The following is a 20,076-nucleotide window of genomic DNA, read 5'->3' on the forward strand; positions in this document are numbered from 1 at the left end:
CCCATCCCATTTGCTCCCTGAGCCCCTCCCCAAAATGTATCCTTTTCTTGTCGGTGACATATACAGAACCTAACAACAATAAAGGCAGAGGAAAAGCTAACCTCTCTAGGACTGGGCACATCCCTGTCTGAGCTAAAACAGTCTGTTCTTTTTGTAACCGCATCCTTTCCCCTTCCCCACCCTTTAACCTGTTTGTGTCACCCATGTCTTGTCTTTTGGATTCTGCGCTCTTTGGGGCAAGGACTGTCATTTCCTATATGTTTGTGCAGCCCCCTAGCACAATGAGGCACTAAATGATAGCAAGTTATTTTGGCTCATGTTTGGCTGAGCCTTCAGCTGTAAATAGTTCCTGCCACTTCCTTTGCAACCTTATGCTTGTAACTTTCACTAAGGTAGACATTCCAGACTACCAGGATTGCTGCATGTATCAGTGCTAGGGGACCAAGAAGCAGAGAAAGGAAGGACCCACCTACTGGTTAAACACAACATAGAACAAACAGAGTACAGGGAGCTCCACTGATGATGAGCATAGAGCTGCCTGTATACAGCTCTGAAAAATTACTTGAACCCCATGTAGCTAGGTTGCCCCAGGAACACCCCCCTCCAGTATTTTCCTTCCCAAACAAAATCAACTTCTGGGTAGGTGGGAGAATTCAAAACATGGTCTCTGGAAAACAAATCTTTGGTAGGGCTGACTGGCAAGATGTTCTTAGGGACTGCTCCAATACCCGTTGTCGTCCGTGGGACTCAGATTAGGACCAAACTTGCACCCTGAGAGAGGAAGAGCTTGGGTCTGGCCTCCCCTTCAACAGCCTCATACCTTCATGAAGCCACATGACCAGAACATTACACAATGCCGCTTGCTGTTGGAACTACTAGCATTGATGCTGCACAGGTATCAGCAAGTGCAGCAAAAATAGGTTTGGGGTGTGGCTGGACAGATGTCACAGAGGCAGTTGAGGCCTTGCTTTTCCCAATGATTCTCTTCTGCATCTGCAATGCTGTTAATAACAACGTCGATTTGAACTTCAAACTGGCAGCTGCTGCTTAACGCTCCGCCACCCCCTGCACTGGAATATCAGAGATGTTTCAAGTCATGCCTGAGGTGTCCTGGTAAGGCAGAATGGGGAATCTTGGGCTCTATCTGCACTGGATGTGGCTCTCACTATTAATCCCCAACTTTTATAAACATTAAATACATTCCAAAATTCTTTAGATAAAAAGTGCTGTGTGCTCATGCATTTGAGAAGCCAAACGGAGGTAAGGTAGGATCTTAGGAGTAATCTTAGCAACAAACTAGGTACTTGCCTTTACTACCTGCAGTCTGGGAGCTGCAACCAATTCACATAAGGAGGAGCTGACGTTCTGAGAGCTTTCATGTGGTTTGTTGCTGTGAGAAACAGCTCCCTTGGTACCCAGGCATTCCATGTGTCTGTTGTCTGTTACACGTAGTTTCTGACTTGCAAGGCAGTACGATCACATCGTGGGGTGGGGGGGTGGGGATCACAAAAATACATATATACTGAAACAACAGTAAGGACATGAATTAATTTGTCAGCCGCAAATTCTGGCTTCTTACTTGGTCCATAGAATCACTACAATGGATGTGCATTGCAGAGCATAATGTAGAACACATAAGATCATATTCTCTTCTCAGATGTGGCCAATATCAAATCACAACTGGGTGAATTAACCCCGGGACTGCTATACAGTGTGACTAGCACATCTCAGGAGCATGATCTCTAATACAGTTACGCCCCAATGACTAGAACTATTAACATTGTTCCTCTGGTTTGTAGACATTGTTATGTGTTATTGCTTTCCCTGGTTTGTCTTCTATTATTCTGAGGGGGAGGGGCAGCATCCCTTATATATAATTATATGCAGGGAAAAGGCAGAAGAACTGTGAACTAACTTGACCCGGTTGGGTGGCCTGGGTGTGGGTGTGGGAAAGGTGGGGTGATGTCAGCAGAGAATGAGGCTCTCCTTGGCTGATCCCAGACAATGAACTCGCCTGTCTGTCAGCAAGTAACTTAAAAACAAAGGATCCAGGTCATGAGAACAAAATAATTTGACCAAAATGCTTAAAATAAAACAAAAAATCCTTTGTGTAACAGGCCAGGTAATATAGGTCCAAATGCAAGAATGAGGCAGATGTTTTCAAGTAACAGCAGCTTTCGGAGGTGACGGAGGGCTTACCATTATCATGAGCTCTCAAGCCAAATGAGTTGAGCTCTTTGGTTTTTTAATTCAATTTCTGTGGCGCATGAAGATCAACAAACAGCTTTTGTGGCCCAGCTAATTTTCGGAGGCGTTGGTTGGTGATGGGCAGATGGAGACCTGCGAGCTCACGCTGCCTGCCATATTGCCTTAGCAGTTAAGATGCAAGAAGCAGGGGTTAGTTAGTTTCAAGTAATATTGGAACTTGAGCTTTCTTTATGATGTGCTTTATGACTCCCACAGCCTGCTGCTCTTTAGTTTACACAACAGCCTCTGAGGATCCTAATAATGGGCAGTGAGGAAAATGGAAGAAATAACTCCAAATGTTTTTATTCTGCCCCCATTGGCTGTGATACCTTAACATTTAAATTGAATAAGATCTGCGTGTTGTATGTAAGAATGGGCAGCCATTTTTAGTGCTGTACGCTGAACAGACGTTAACCTTAGTGGATATAGCCTTCTACCACCCTGAAGCTCGATTCGCTCATTAAATTATGATATTGGAAACTTAAACCTCATCTCTTCCAATTATACCCACATTAAATCAAGATCTGGTGACAGGTCAGCTGGCTTGTCAGTATCACTTCCTTTCCCCCCATGCTTTCTCCCAGCCTTTTCCCTCTGTGGCACAACAGAAAATGAGTACAGATTACTATTAGTATTGTCATTTCAACATATCACACTTACCTTGCAAGGTGTACACTGACCTTCATAAACTTATTTAATGCAGTGGCTGCCAGTGTTCCCTCTAATTTTTCCCACTCGTGTGGAAAAAAACTCCTCCACATCTGAATTTTGTTATGTGCCCCATATGGAGGTGATGTGTGACAAATCACCTCCATATGGGTGCACATAACAAAATTAATGGGGGGGGAAGGGTTCTGAGTGTGGGAGGAGGCTCAGGGCTAGGGCAGAGGTTGGGATGCGGGGTGGGGTGAGGGCTGCGGCTGGGGGTGTGGGCTCTGGGGTGGGGCCAGGGATGAGGGGTTCAGGGCTGTGGCAGAGGGTTGGGGGTGTGGCGGGTGAGGTCTCCGGCTTGAGGTGAGGGCTCCGGGGTGGGCCGGGAATGAGGGGTTCAGTTGGGTGGTAGGGACTCAAGGGCTGGGGCAGAGCATTGAGCTGGGGGGGGTGAGGGCTCCAGCTGGGGGGTGCAGGCAGGCTGCCCTGGGGCCAGAGAACTCCCCCCAGCCCTCTCCCCGCTGGCAGCAGCAAGCTCTGGGGGAGGGGCCCCTCTCTCCCCGCCGGCAGCAGCAAGCAAGCTCCTGGAGAGGCCCCCGGCAGCTCTGCACACCCCAATTTGCTCCCCTTCCCAGTCCCCGCCTGTCCCCTACCTCTCCGCTCCAAGCCTCTGCTGCTGCGGCCCTTTATAGCCTGCTGTGCAACTGCGCAGCTTAGAGGGAATTTAAGACTGGCCACTTATCTATGTAAATGACAAATACCCACAGCGTGCATGGACTACAGAAGTATGTTTTATGCACATTTCACTGTGTTAACATACTTTGCAATTTGATAAAAACAAATTCTTCAGTCCTGATCCTGCAAACACTTATGCATGAGCTTAACTTTACTACCGAGAGTAGTACTAGAGATTTGTTATTAACAGCAATAAAATTAAGCACATGATTAAGTGTTTGCCTTGGCTTTTTAAAAACTAGTTACCCAGCTGTACAGTACCAAACACCAGCCAGGAACGTTGCATGCCTGGAAAGAGTTTGCCAACATCAGGGTTTGACTGGATACTTTTAAAAGCTGGGTGTGTCATTGAAAGGCAAAATGCTCCCATGTAAAGGAAAAAATCCATTGCTGATCTGTGGAAAAAGAATGATCAATGCAAAATTCCCTCCAGTCCCCAGGAAAGGAGTTGGCTTCTCCCAAGCACAGAACTAACGATCCCCTTCAATCTATCAAATTCCACACAGTCATCCAATTTTTGTTTAAATATATTAGTACTTGACTTTAACCACTTCACTTGGACGCTCATTCTACCCACTCACCACAAGACTCAGCAAAATGCAAATGAATAAGCAGTTATTGTCCAAATATATAAATGAGGCATTTGTAGATTGATCCAGGGTAGAGCAACTTTGAAGGGGAACCTTATGGAAACTCATGTCTCCTTTTTAACATTCCCTAGGGAAGCAGGTACAAGTTTGGGGAATTAGATGGTGGAGAAATGTATCAATCTAGCAAATAGTAGGACAATATGTGGCTTTTCATTAAAACCAGACATCACATACCTCAGTTAAAAAACACAAAAAATTGCATTTGACTACCTTGCAAGGGTCTCTGGCTTTTTTTTAAAAAAAGGAAAGCAGTTGTGCCTTTTCTGTTGGGGAGCTTTTTGACTGACCCCATTTATGGCCATTTTCAGAGGTACTTATCACCCAGCAGCTCCCATTCAGGTGCCTACAGAGCAGCTGTGCTCTTTTGAAAACCTGGTCCCAATTGTGAATGATGAGCACTCCTGAAAAACTGGCCTTTACTGTCCTCTTAGTCTTGTGAGCAGAAACAGTTGCATTTTGTGAATTTGTTCTACAGACAGCCGTCTAACAAAAGAATAAGGGGGCACTCACTGAAATTAAGATGCAGCAAATTAAAACTAGAACATGGATATCACTTACAATGCAACTCCATGATGCAAAATATTATGGATGCAAAAGTTTCATAAAACTTTATATGACTAAAAACAGCAGCAGCAGTTTTGCTAGCTAGGGAACATAAGCGGATCACTAGCTGAGGTCAGAAAGTCTCCTTCCTCTTCATGGTACAGTGATACACAATTAGGAGCACTGTGCAGGTTTTACTCCTTCCTTTGAATCACCCATCACTGCCAACTGGTGGAAACAGGCTATTGGACTAATGTACCATTGGTCTGACCTGCTAATGGCAGGTCCGATGTTCTTATCCCAATCTACAGCTGAAATACTTGCAAGTGCTCTAGTCTAGCAAGTAGACTGTAAAATGGATAATTTCCTGAGATATTAACCAATCGTTTCCTTTGATAATGCCCAATTTTCACATATGGGCAAGTCTTCTAGGGCCTGATTGTCCCTGACAGTGCATGGGTAACTTCCACTGAAACCCTAGGAGCTGCATATGTGTTTTTGCTAGGACAGTTGGGCCCCTAATACTTGTAAAGGTGGATTTGATCAATACATCTTCCCATAAAACCAGCGCAGTACCTAAAATGGACAGAAAAGCACATGGATTTTCACTGGATCTGTTCTGTAAATTGTAAATAATTCAACAATAAATAAATAGAAACAAACTCAACGCCCCATACTTTGAGCCGTACTGTGGTTGCTTTGGGTCGCACCACTGGTTCAAATAAGTCTTAAATTTGGCATGAAATAATAATAAATAACAGCTGGCCATGGGAGGATGACCCCACTGCAGGGGGCTCTGCTAGTGGCATACAACTGGTGTACTGGTCCTTATGCCATCCCTCTCCCTGTGGTCTTTAGGCGGTATGAGGTCTGGCCTCCATACTGGGCCCTTGAGGCTATTAGCAGGCAGCACAGGTTACAGCAAGCAGCCTTCTGGCTCTCCTAACTTATCCCTGGGCATGAGCTGAGCACGCAGCTGGCCATCTACCTTGGCATAAACTCGTGCGTCGTATTGAGCAAAGGCCTTACACCGACTGCTAGCTACTACTAGGTTAGAGGAGAACCTTAGCGTTAACTTTCAAATCGTCTTAAGTAGCTGAACTGTCTTAAAAGTTCTTGTGATTATAACAAAAGTTTGTGTCCACTTTCAATAGTCACTGTACATTCAAGTGACTTCAATGTACTACTTCATTAAACTCTGATTCAAATGTAAATGAGATTAAAATATTTTCCAAAATGGAAGATTTAAAGACACAGTAATAATCTCATGAATCTAGCCTACCTCTAAATCTATGAATAAAAACACTGAATGAACATCTATTTTGTTTGTTTTTTTTAATTAAAATTGAATTTGCAAAATGTCCATTTTTCACTCGTGTTGACTTGGAAGTGAAAACGATATTTTCTTTTCCAAAATATTGTTTTTAAAGAGCTCATGCTAAAATAAAAACAGATCATACTTTTTCCCTTTAATCTGCCTCACCCAAAGTGCTCCTTGAAAAAAGATTTTGGGAAGAACAAAAATAATTCCAGAATTTGTACAAAGGGGTTTACAACTGTCGTCATGTACAAAGGGACAGTAAGAAATCGTAGAAGGAGAAATTTACATTTGCATGTACCATACCCTGCTGAAGCTTGACCTGATAGAAGGCTGTTCAGAGTTCCATAAAAATTGTTGTTGTATTTTTAAAAAAACCTCACAAAACCAAGATTAAGAATATGTACATCTTTGAGGTCATTGTTTTGTAATATAGAACGTTTTCTCTTCATCCAGGGCTTGGCCTGAGGACCTCTGAAGCTAGAAATGTCATGGATTCATGTTGGCTCTCAGAACTCATGCATTTTATGAATATTCAATTCATTCAAACCACGCAAGGAGCAAGATATCCAGCCAGCAATTGTTCTGAGGGTGCCATTAAAGCTCTAGAATGTCTCGTCTTTTCCTACCACTGTGGAGAACTATGAATCTGGGACCCTATTCATCTTTTGCTCTTTGGATTCCAAAGATTTGTACTTTTCATTGATCACCGAGGCAGTTTGCTGAAGGTGAATAACTGGCTTAATCTGGAGCACATCAAAGCTCTCTTGGTTCTTCTTGTTGTAAATGTTCACTCTATGTTCTAGCTCAGGACTGGCTTTGGTGGACCCTGCTGGACTAGGCAATTTAAGGTTGACTGGATCTAAGCCTTTTTGTGTCAAGCAAGAATCCTCTGACAACGATGATAACAGTTCCTGAACTACTGCATTGCTGACCCTATGCCTTGCAGAATCGATTTGATCATGTTTTGCATTCCCAGCCCTGTCTAAAGGGCAGTATTCAGAGGGTTCCTCCCGGGTGGTACTGCAGTCTGTGGAAGAGCCAAAGGTTTGGCTGCTGTCACTCTGGGCTCTGGTTACAGAGCTGTCTGTAGATCTGGAGGCACTGCCTGATGTGACACTAGCAGAAGTTCCATTACTTCCTATCTTCATGGGCACTTCCACTGTGAACAGGTCAGAAGATATGTTGGGGTGGTGCACGTCAATGGCCGTTGTGGTAATGACACAAATACCAGCTTCAGGAACTCCACTGTCTGTAAATAAAATAATAGAAATGTCAATTGAAAATGGCCTGCCTCTGAAATGTGTGACGATCGTCTCGACAGCACATTTTCCCATACAATTGTTCGGTAAGTGGAGAGAGCTGATGACATTCCTAGAAATATAATTATTTTATTTGTATTTTCTGTAGTGCCTAGGAGCCCTAGTAATACAACAGGACCACATTGTGTTGGGTGGGGAACAAACACAGAACAAACAAAGACAGCCCTGCCCCAAAGAGCTTACAGTCTAAATGTGTGTATCTAAAAAATGCTATATTTGCAAATGTCCCATAATGGAATCTGTGGTCACAATGACACAGGAAGGCATATATGGAGCTGATATTCTCCTGATTATTTTTAAATACATTTGGGAGTAAATTTTTTTAAGTGGAACATAAAAATGCCACATAAGCGGTAGTATTTTTGTTAACCAAATTTGTGAACTGCTTTGACTATTTGCTTTATTGCATATCTTTTAAAATCCAAACTACTGCGTCTTCGTGTATGAAAGCCATTCAGTGCAGTGCAAAATGATATCTTATGACCCTTTAGTGGCTACAATTCAACTCAAAATAAAGAAATCCATTTGAAGCATGATGCAGTGCTACTGCTCACAAGTCAATGTTGTTTGGCGTTGAGTTTTCTTTTCCTTCATTCATTCAGTTTAACCTTTCTAAAAGGTTCCCAGCAAGGGGTTTGTCTAAGTTAACTTCCAATTGATTTTCTCTTCATTTATTTCCTCCCTAGGTTTCTTTTCCATGGCCATTTGAACCACTCTATTGACTGGATAACTTACTCTAGGAAAAATGCACACTTGGATCTTGAAACCATTATGGTTGACTTCAGTGGGAGCAAGATCAGGTCCCTTATCCTTTAGAGACTATCACCTTGATATAAACTTTCATGGAAAACATGATAGGTTTAGAGATTGGTTTAATTCCCCAGGTTGATCTACTTAATTGCTCAGTCTTGCTTTTTCTATGTCATTCAGTGCAATACAGCAGTTACACATGTCTGATACTCTGAAATTCAGTTTAAATCTAAATCTTTAAAGAAAACTCACCACTGCTGGGCTCATTGTAATATTGACTGATGTAGTTGTTCATATCATCCTTGACCATGGCCTCTGGAAGAGTAAGAGGGAATGCCATTAGAAAGCCATTTATTTGATTATTTTTTCTAATCCATGTGATTGAAATACCATACTATGCGATACTCTCCTGCATCATTTACCTTGGCCCCATTCATTGTGTCTTTGGGTAGTCTATACTTACCTTCGGGTCTGGCGGTAAGCAATCGATCTTCTGGGATCGATTTATTGCGTCTTGTCTAGACGCGATAAATCGATCCCGGATCGATCCCGGAAGTGCTTGCCATTGACGCCGATACTCCTGCTCCGCGAGAGGAGTACACGGAGTCAACAGGGGAGCCTGCCTGCCGCGTCCGGACCCACGGTAAGTTCGAACTAAGGTACTTCGACTTCAGCTACGTTATTCACGTAGCTGAAGTTGCGTATCTTAGTTCGAAGTGGGGGGTTAGTGTGGACCAGGCCTTTGATGACACACATTGTGAGGTTATAAGCTGCTTTTAGATATGCAATGGTGTCTTTGGAAGCAGTCTCACAACAAACCTGATCTTGCAGCCCCGACTCGGGCACTAAAGGTAAATGGGAGTTTGGCCTGGATAAAGATTTTGGGACCAGTTCCTCACTGAGCACTTTTTAAGTTTCTTTATATGGTAGCAAATGGAAGACTTCTAAGAAGGGATAATAGAAAGACAAAACACAAATTTCCTGATCCAAATTCTAAAATTGTTATTCACCTAATTCAAGCCTTCTGATATGAAGAATGGCAACCCCATCATTTAAATGAGATAGACTGGGAAATTTCTCAGGCACAAAGTAGAATTAATGCCACTCTTTCCAATCAATGGTTATTGATTTAAAGTGACAATAATGTTCAGTCTGGAGCTTGACTCTCCAGGGATCCTAAGTTGTTTGGATGTTTAACTCTGTAGGATTCACTCCCTATTGTCTGTGTGCTGCTAATCATCTCCTTACTGAAAAGGCTTACATCCAAAGCCACTGTAATTAATCTGAAAGTGTAAGCTATAAAATTGTGGTTTGCACCACACCTCTACCCCAATATAATGCGGTCCTTGGGAGCCAAAAAATCGTCCTGCGTTATAGGTGAAACCGCGTTATACAGGGTAGGGAAGGCTCCTTGTCCCCTGACCGCCCACCGAGACCCTTTGTCCCTTACCCAACCCCTCGGCCCCCAGCCTGGCACCCTTAACACGCTGCTCAGAGCAGCGTGTCGGAGCCGTCCCTAGAGGGGTGCGGGGCCTGGGACAAATCAGCCTCCCCGCTAGTCTTCTCACCATCTGCCCAGCGCTCCCGCCCGCCTGCCCGCCGCTCGCCTCCTCACCCCACCTACCCGCCCGCCTGCCCACCGCTCGCCTCCTCACCTCACCTACCCGCTGGCCTGCCCCGCTAGTCTCCTCACCGTCTGTCCAGTGTGTCTCCCTGCATCCGCCCGACTGCCACTCTCCTGCTCGTTGTCTTCCCACCCGCCCGCCTCCTCACCCCCCACCTGCCTGACGCTCACCTCCCCATTCGTCTCCTCAGCCTGCTTGCCCACCCGCCTCCCACCCTTAACATGCTGCTCAGAGCAGCGTGTCGGAGCCAGACACGCTGATCCGCCCGAGTGCGCAGCCCTGCCCCCCCAGAGCGCTGCTTTACCACGTTATAGCTGAATTCATGTTATATCGGGTCGTGTTATATCGGGGTAGAGGTGTACTATAGATTTGCATTCAAGGATCTCAAAGTGCATTACAAACAACAATAAACACAGCACCTCTGGGGAATAGCTGCATATTATTATCCCCCGTTTATAGACCTGGAGAAACCAAGACAAGTTTGCCCAAGGTCACACAGGCAGCAGCAGGGGTAGAACACATATCTCCTGGCTCCGAGTCCTGTGTTTTAGAGACAAAAGTCATCCTTCCCCGTAAGATTAAACAAAAGAGCCAGTACGTCCCTCGGCCCGCGCCACTTCCAGCAGCTCCTATTGGCCTGGAACAGCGAACCGCAGGCTGTGAGAGCCGCAATCGGCCGGACCTGCGGACACGGCAGGTAAACAAACCAGCCCGGCCCGCCAGGGGCTTTCCCTACACAAGCGGCGTCACAAGTTTGGGAAACACTGTGCTGGGGAATAGTTACTCCTGTGCATTGATATATGGCTGAAAAAAAGAGTCAGTTAACACAGCAAAATAAATCCAAGGAATTATGTATTATTAAGGGTGTTTCCTTTTTCTACAGTTTTGTCACATTACTGTTCAGAATGTCTAGACTATAGAGGCCTCATTCATCTAGGGAGCAGCTCTGCTTACTTCAGTGGGGTTACACCATGGATGAATGATGTAGCTTTGGGGTCAACATGCTCAAATTTGGTTGTCTAAAGTTAGGCCCCTAAATTTTCATTTAGCCATCTAAATAAACAGCCTCATTTTCACAGGGGCTAGTCATCTGCAGCTCCTGAAATGGTAAGCAAGCCATATACTTACTGTGACACTGAAATGTAACCACTTTTGGGGCAGAGGGCAGCACTCAGCTGACAGAACAAAAACAGGGGAAGAGGGTAAATTTTAACCATGGCAACTCCTTACTCCTATAAAACATGCCAGGAGATTTTTAATGTGCACGCAGAGCAGATACGACTTGACCCACACACTCATACGATCTGCTTTAAAAGGATAAAAGTTTGTATCAGTTCTGGTGGCTTCTGAGCCTTTTATACCAAGAAATATAAATATTCTAAATCTGAGGTCTGAAGTTACACTACTGAGCAATCTCCTTCCACCTGATTATTCTTTATAAAGGGGATGATTTACTATGGTTTTGGAACAGCAGTGGTACTCTTGTCTTGTATTGTTTCTCTATTAATCATGACCTCCCGCTTATGAATCCATGCTGACCATTTCTTACCAATCTGCAGCCATTCCCTTAATCTGTGAGTGATCAATACCTCTAGAAGCTTCTCTGGCATTGGGGATTTGACTTGCAAGTCTTAGCTCTGGCTTAGGGGTATTATTATTTAATTCAACCCCTTTCTCAGTATTCTGGAATGCTAACCAGGTGGAATTCTGGGGTTCTCTTTTTTTCACTTGTAATTTTTTTTTAAACCTGTTCTGCTATCACACTCCATTTTGATGATTTTTGATCTTTCTCTCTGGAAGTTTCAGTCTGTTTCTGGCCTCTTTTCCCTCACTCTTGATGTTCAGCTTGTTGGCTCTGATACAGAGTTAACTAATAAAAATGCTAACCTGTACCCAGTAAGTTCCTATAAACAGAACAGGGAATTTAGGTGGGGGAAAGAAACTACACTATGCCACACTGATTCACCTGATAAATCAAAAGAACATGAGACTGTTCCAGAATTTATCAAACCAATGGAAGTTACACCTCAAAACAGCACAATGCTTGAAATGCTTGGGATATCAAACAACAATCCCAAATGCTACGGGTCGTTGGGCTAGATCCTGAGCTGGTATAAATTCACAGCGCTCCATTAAGCCAATGGAGTGATGCTGATTTACACCAACGGAAGATCTGGCCCCTTATTTATGCAATGATAATTATTTTCAGAACGAATTAAGGGCCAATCATCAGGGGCTGTAAGTTCTCTATTGACTTTGACTGAACTCCAGCAGAGGATCTGGCATCGTATGTAACAACACATATGAAATCTGCATCTGATTTTAGACTGAAAAATATGTAATGAGAGCAATAACAGAAAAACACCAGCTGTACTGTGCATTTTATAGTCACTAAAGAAGTTCTGTTTTCTGTACAGTAGCTGACTGTCAACTGATTTTTTTCCCAAGAATTAATTCTCTTATGGTAAAACAATGAGAATTTTACAGTAACTGCAAAATATACACATATTTTGTCACAATTTTGAGCAGAACTGAACGATTACCATTATGAACATAACAAGAGCATCCAGTAAGAACTTCAAGCTTAAAAGCAATCTGATCTATCCAATTTGCGGTTATCAGATGCTTTAAAAGCATCCTCTCCTTTTAAGTGTTCTTTCTGATACCATGTTTCAGAACATCATGCTCATCCCTATGAGCCAGATTTCCCACATCCCCTTGGGTCCCTGTGGCTACAGTCCTGCCTTTTCACAGCACATTGTGGTTTGCAGGTGAAAGAAACAGATGTTTTCAGTGGAACACTTTCTCCACACAACAAGACCCAAACCACTAAGCACTCTGTACCTGAAATAGCTGCACTCATAAGATGGCAATCTAACCTGACACTGAAAGGGAACATGGTTGTTTTCCTGGTTTCACTGGATCTTAAAAGCTTTTTTGGCCCCTGTTGATCTTTAAATGCCTGCAGTCAGAGGTGTGCTTTGTGCTAATGTCTGAGTTTAAAAAGAGGCCTCAGAGTAGCTCAAGGCAATGCTACTGGATTAGGAGTACATTGCATTGCTTTTCAGCTATCAGCTCTTAAAATACACTTTATTTCAATCATTCATAATTTATACTATAAATGCCACAACCTTCACAGCTAGTATATGTACACTTTATAGATCTAGCATGCATTTTTCAGGTGTATACATAACTTTCTAGGGCGAGCATCAGGGGGGTGCAGATATTAGAGCCTTGATCAATTTAAAGATCTCACTAGATTTTCTGTATGTTACAGAAATCTCTTGTGATCCTTGGACAACATATGACTCTAATTCAGAGATGACGTAAGAAATATTCTGGAAAGAGAAACTATGTTGTTATATGTTATAATGAAAATGGCGACGTAACCCACCCTGAAATAAACAATTGCTTGTCTGCTTTTGGTTCCATATGTCAAAACTCATATTGGACATCAGAACTCCTTCCAGATTTCATGTATGTGTCAATCTAAGAATTTGAATATCAATCAACATAACATTTATGATGTGTGAATGGATAGTTTTCAAACAAATCAACATAAAATTTGCCATACTGACTTGGATACCACTAGTCCAACTAATCCAGCATCTTGACCTGGGCAGTGGCCAATATCTGATGTGCCAAAGGAAGTTTCCTATAATGCACTTAGCTAACTGTGCAGTGCTATATATGGAGGGTAACATTCTTTATCCACCACAGCAGATAAACAGCCTATACTGTGGAATGTGAGATTGGCTTTATTATCTCCATTTACATTGCTAAAAATGTTATTAGTGAGCATAAAATTACCCAGCCTTTTAGCTTGTGCAACCTTTGCAATAAAGTACTATGGCAGAGCAACATGAGCATATGCATACCAGGCATGAAGCAAGCATTGGATGATTATATTGAAGCAAACTGGCAATTAACAAACTCGTTTTTAATCATAAGAGAATCTCAAATGCTTTAGAAGAATTTGTACTCAAGAATTTTAAAAAAATATTAAAGTTGGAATCCTCTGAATGTTATGTGTACATAAAAGAAGTTACCTTGTGGCGTAATGATGGTTCTTCAAGATGTGTCCCCCTATGGGTGCTCCATTCTAGGTGACTCCCGAGCAGTACCCTCCTTGGAGGGTTGGGACTTTGGGGGTGGGTTAGTCACAGATGACAGAGCTAAAGATGGCATCTGAGGCAGAGTCCCTGTTGATTGCATAATGTTCTGTGAAGGTGTGGACTGATGCCCATGTCGCTGCTCTGCAGATCTCAGAATTGGGGACTTCCTTGAGGAAGGCGACAGAGCAGGAGATGGATCTCATGGAATGTGTACTGACCGAGTCCGGCGGGGTCATGTTATGAATCTGGCAGCACTGTTTGATGCAATTAGAGACCCACTTGGAGAGTCTTTGAGCTGATATTGGTGGGCCCGTAGATCTTTCTGCCATAGAGAGAAATAGTCTAGGGAACTTCCTGAAGGTCCTTGTCCTATCAAGGTAGAATGCACAGGCTCTCCTGACATGGAGGATATGCAGTATGGCTTCCCTATTGTCTTGGTGAGGCTTGAGGGAGAAGGCGGGAAGGTGAATAGACTGATTCATGTGAAACGAAGAGGTCACTTTAGGCATGAACCTTGGATGTGGCCTAAGTGTAAGCTTGTCAGAGAAGAATACTGTGTATGGGTGATGCACCATCAAAGCTGCTATTTCCCCTATTCTAGCTGAGGTAATTGCAACCAGAAAGACCGCTTTCATCGATCAGTGTGCTAGTGAACAGGTAGCCATAGGTTTGAAGGGGGGCCTAGTCAGCCCTTTCAACACTAGGTTTAGATCCCACGAGGGGGTAGTAAGTCGAGGTTGAGGGAAGAGGTTTGTTATTCTCTTAACGAACCTTTTAGCGGTTGGGTGCGAGAGCACTGAGTACCGTTCTACGGTTTGGTGAAATGCTGTAATAGCTGCTAGGTGGACCCTGAGAGAACTCAGGGATAACCTCGATTTTTTAAGGGTCAGGGTATATTCCAGAACATGTGGAAGAGTTGCTGATACTGGAGAGATCTGGTGGGATGTGCACCAAATCTGAATCCTGGACCATTTCTGCAGGTAAACATTGCGAGCTGCATCAGGTAAGGGTACCAGGCCTGTCTTGGCCCCATGGGGAGCAATCAGAATTATGTGAGCGCTGTCCCTCTTTATCTTCAGCCAGACTTTCAGCGGAAGAGGAAACGGAGGGAAGGAGTAAAGAAGGTCTTTGTCCCATGGAAGAAGGAGGGCATCACCCAGAGAGTGCTGACCGACCCCTGCCCTGGAATAGTATCGTGGACACTTCTTGTTCTGGTAAGTGGCGAACAGATCTGTCGATGATGTTACCCACTGTATGAATAAGTTGTGAAGTACTAATGGGTGCATCTCCCACTTGTAGTTGTGTGGGAATGTGTGACTGCGTTTGTCCACTATCATGTTTTGTGTGCCTGGGAGATAAGCCACGGATAAGGTAACATTGTGAGAGATGCACCAGTTACACAATTTCATTGCCTCCATGCAGAGAGAGAGTGATCTGGCTTCCCCCTGATGGTTGATATAATACATGCAGGCTATGTTATCCATTAGGATCTTTATATGTGATCCTGTTATCAGCGGGAGGAAACGGGCATAGGTGTTCCTGACTGCTCTCAACTCAAGGAGATGGATATGCAAGGATATCTTTGAAAGTGGCCATTTGCTTTGCGCTGCGAAGCTATTTAAATGCGTGCCCCATCCTATGAGGGATGCATCGGTGGTAAGGAGTGACGAAGGTGGTGCCTGAAAAAAGGGAATCCCTTTGCATGCATTGGCTGGGTTCTTCCACCAGTCCAGGGAGTTCCTGCTCTTGGTGGGCAGTGACAGGGATTTGTCCAGACTGTCCCTGTTCAGTCTGTAAACTGAGCTGAACCACGGCTGTATGCATCCCATGTGAAGTCTGGCAGGTGGAATCACCGCCATGCCAGTTGCCATATAGTTCTCTTCTCTCAAATTCTATATTGATTCTCTTTAAGTATCAATTCACCTTTCAAATTCATCCTCTGTCTCCTCTTCACAGGTGGAATTTTCTTTTGATTTTATTCCATGGAGAACTCACAATTTCCAGGATCCAGGAGATGTAAGACTATTTTCTCTTTTCTTACAGATAGCTTGGATCTTTATGAGATACAATTATGTAGCCTCCACAGTCTCTTCCATAAAGCCAATCTCATTCCACAGCCTAAGCTGATGGATTGGAGAAGCAAGAAAAAATATAGTTTTCCTCTCATCCATTGGAGATGGTGACTTTGGAAACATGGTCATGGACACTGGACTCTAATAGTTATGCTTAGAGTCCCACCTTGCTCTCCTTTCTTTGTTTGATATGCCTAGAGGAATCAAAACATTTCTACACAGGGACTGGAGCTTGTTTAATTTTTAGATTTGGACTGCAAGCAACAGTGCTGTTAATAAAAGCCATGGAATCAGGATCTCTCTTACCAATAGGACCCCAATTTATCTGCACATTCAGGAAGGGAAGATGATTTCACATTTTTCAGTGGATTGGAAACTCTGGTGCGTAGCCAGGAGAAAGACAGGCCCTGGAAAGAAGAAGGTAGGATAGTCTGCTGTCTATGGCAAGACACTGCTCAATGAATTGGAGTGTAAATTAATGCCGACTCTGACAAAAATAAATACAAGGAATCACTTCACCTGCCAGTGAAATGCGGCCACTAGATAGAATGAGGCATCTGTGTAACAATACACAGCAGAACTGCACAATACAGGACAGGAAGTGAAGACTAGTATTGAATCCAACTAAGACTAGAGTGGGAATTTCAGTAGGAAGGAAGGTAATTATCCAAACTGGAGTTTAGCCAGGACACTGACGTTAATAGCCTATCTCTTAGGGTACATCTACACTACAGGGGGGAGTCGATTTAAGATACGCAAATTCAGCTACGTGAATAGCGTAGCTGAATTCGACGTATTGCAGCCGACTTACCCCGCTGTGAGGACGGCGGCAAAATCGACTTCTGCGGCTTTCTGTCGGCGGCGCTTACTCCCACCTCCGCTGGTGGAGTAAGAGCGCCGATTCGGGGATCGATTGTTGCGTCCCAGCGGGACGCGATAAATCGATCCCCGAGAGGTTGATTTCTACCCGCCGATTCAGGCGGGTAGTGTAGACCCAGCCTTATTAAAACTGAAATAATCTTCTTCCCTGAATTTAAAGTCAACCATTTTCTGTGGGCCAGCTGCTTGAGCTGCCATGTGCATTATAAAGCCAGGCCCATCCATTTTCTTCAGGGGGATGGAGCTAGCATTTTAGCCTGCTATCCAAAATCTTGTCTTTGAAAAATGTGGGGCTCCTGGTCAGGAACTATCACACAGCAACTGGAAAGTTTTTGATGAACAGTTCCAAATAGTCTGCCTTTTTTTTTTCTGTAAAAATATAGAACATAAACTGAAATTTTCCTGGGAATAATAAACTATTTGGAGTAAAGTCCCTTCCAACCCATGAGATGACAATGTAATCTCTCTCTCTCTCTCCTGAACCTATAAAAACATCATAAATTTGGTGGAACACATAAATGCCATTCTGTCCATCAAGGCAGATTTCCCTTCTAGTCCTCTAATCCCTCCATAGTGACTGTAACAATTGTTTCATCAATGATCCCAGTGTATGAATCTGCAAAACCTCTACATGCAATAAATATCATTTGTACATCTTTATGATTTTGAGTCTTTTTTCTAAAAAAAAGTTTCTTCATGTTACTTGGAAATATTTTATTATTAAAGCATTTTATTTCATCTTTTTATTACCAATGATTCTGCTGACTTCTGTCTAATGGAGTTGAATTTCCTAGACCGTGGAATTATTCTTTCTTCAGCAGCAGAATCTCTGTGAGGTCATGAGTCTTTAGAGTGGAGTGATACAACATTATTACCTCTCACTATACAGACACACTGACCACTAGGAAACAATCTTTATTCTGCGGTTTCTTAAGAATGAGATCTTGCAGCTCCATCACTGGTATCTTTCCCCTTGAGTATCAATAGCATTTAGAAACCTATGGAAAGGAAAACCACGATAAAGAGAGGAAAATGAATACACAAGTACAGCAACAAAGGCTGCCGAGCCACTGTTCAGTATGTTCCTTGTCACATTAGGACAGGGACTTGTTAAATTTGAAACCGGATAACTAAAAACGATTTCAAAGTAAATTCAAAGCAGTAACAAACATCACTGCATATATTTCAACTGGAGCTCCAAAAGCAGATTTCTGTGCTTTTCCAGTATAATTCTCCCTATTAGTTTAACACAGGGTTGTCAGTGGTACATCAGCTCTGATTAGAGATGGCCTAACTTCATTATTGCCTCATGATTTTGGTTATCTTTTACTATCTACATTAGCAGTCTCTGTGGATAATATAACCATATTCAAAATTCCAGGTTCCATTATAGCTAATTGTCTTAATATGAGACTAGACAGTGGCTCACTGATCCATGGTTGATGTTGGAAGGGCTGAGGCCCCAGCACTGAGCTGGCAGCAAAAGAACCGATGACAAACAAAGCCATTCCTCATCAGATGACAGTCTCAAAGACTTTGTGCGCAATAAGCAGTTCAAAATGGAAAGCTGTCTGGCAACTTGGCTCAGTCTTGTTGGCTCAGTTCAGTGAATGGTTGCAGCTGATGGCTGATCTGGTTGGGGGAAAAGCAGCACGAATTTGTCTGGTTATTAATGTGGATAAAACTAATTCCATGGCCTTTACCATCAAGCAGAATGCAGCTCCAGATTACAACCCATTCAGTATTAACCTGTTCAAACAGGACATTGAAAAGGTGGCAACTGTCAAAAACTTGGGAAGCATCCTAGACAGTGGTGTAGGATGCTTGAAAGATGTGGGCTCTTCAGTGGCCTCTGTGGAGATGTTATGACGTCAAGATTGCTACAACACTGTGGATCTACCCAACCACAGTTATATCAACTTTATTGTGTGCCAGCGAAAGGAGGATGCTGAGGAAGGCTGAAGAGTGGTGGATTGATGTTTTTGACTTTCGTCGTCTTCATCAGCTCCTCTATATTAAGTAGCTGGATAAGATCACCAATGAGGATATTTGTAGCTGAAACCAGCAACTGCCTCCATCAGCACTGGTTCAGTTTTGGCAGCTTTCTTGGTACAGACGTTATTAGAATGGAAGAACAACAAATTACAAAGCGTGTTTACCAAGGAATGCTACTACATAGCCAGCAATCTTACGAGTGCTGAAAGGTTCAGCGTGATAAGATTGCTTACGATGGACACAGACTGAACATCCAGCCAGACTGTCTTAAAGACCTAGCTGAAGATCGATCTGTGTGGTGCTCGATCTATGTCCCTTTGGGATTTGCCATGATGCTAATGGTAAGATAGCGGCTCAGGGCTACAAGAATAAAGAAAGGGTAGGAGCTACACATTAATGTTTCTGTCTTAGAAAAGACTCCTTAAATAAGAATGCCCACATTCAGAGCCACACTGCTTGTCATGTGACAATTAATTCATGTGGATCACAGGGTTATGTAACCAAACCTCAGTTTTCACAGGGGCTTCCCTGCTCACCTGTGTATTTTTAGAGTTAAGGTCTGTGAGAAGCATTGTGCTGCTCTGTCTTTGGCCAGCAGTGCTCCCAGTAATCCTCAACTTGAGTTCACATGCAAACAGAAAAGAGGGTTAATATGATGCATCCATATAGTAAGGAAGCAGACTGAGATGTACCATAGTGCATACACAATGCAAAATAAAGCTTTTGGTATAACATGGCTTTTTGAGATCGTATTGACAACCCACAAAAGGGAGTTTCCCCAAAGACATTGCAGCTTCATATGCTTCATTCTCCCATGACACACTGGTGCTTCACGCTTTAAAATAGTTGCCTCTCTAGTTTAAGGTCCTGGTCCTCACTTACAAACAGTATTTTGGTCCCACCTACCTCTGTTTGCCTCTCATTCTGTGACTCAGAAGAACAGCTGTGGTTAACAAGGACTTCAGTGGACAGAACACAGGCTATCCTTCATGCATATCTGGGGGCAGAACTTTCTTTGTGGCAGGTCCTTGGCTATGAAACATCTTTCCACTGGGATGAATCAGTTGTATAATCTGCAGGACATGGTGCGACACCCATCTTTTCATGCATGCGTTTTCTTTAGGGAAGAGTATGATCCCACTAGGAATGTGACCCTTCTGACAAGAAGCTGTTC

The 20,076-nt window shown here is 43.4% G+C and overlaps 1 protein-coding gene across 6 annotated transcripts in view; it reads right to left on the reverse strand.

Moving 5' to 3' along the window:
- Nucleotides 1-6,155: 6,155 nt before the first annotated feature.
- TMEM266 (transmembrane protein 266) overlaps nucleotides 6,156-20,076 on the reverse strand; it is a 112,645-nt gene continuing 98,724 nt past the window's right edge. For all 6 annotated transcript variants that reach the window (XM_034784181.1, XM_034784179.1, XM_034784180.1 and 3 more), the window contains 2 exons: nucleotides 8,469-8,531; nucleotides 6,156-7,396 (listed from right to left, as the gene is read on the reverse strand). In XM_034784181.1, coding sequence (XP_034640072.1) covers nucleotides 6,786-7,396; nucleotides 8,469-8,531 — 674 coding nt within the window. In that variant the 3' untranslated portion in view covers nucleotides 6,156-6,785. The remainder of the gene's footprint in view (nucleotides 7,397-8,468; nucleotides 8,532-20,076) is intronic.

The sequence above is a fragment of the Trachemys scripta genome, chromosome 10, assembly GCF_013100865.1.
Source record: "Trachemys scripta elegans isolate TJP31775 chromosome 10, CAS_Tse_1.0, whole genome shotgun sequence".
NCBI lineage: Eukaryota > Metazoa > Chordata > Testudines > Emydidae > Trachemys > Trachemys scripta.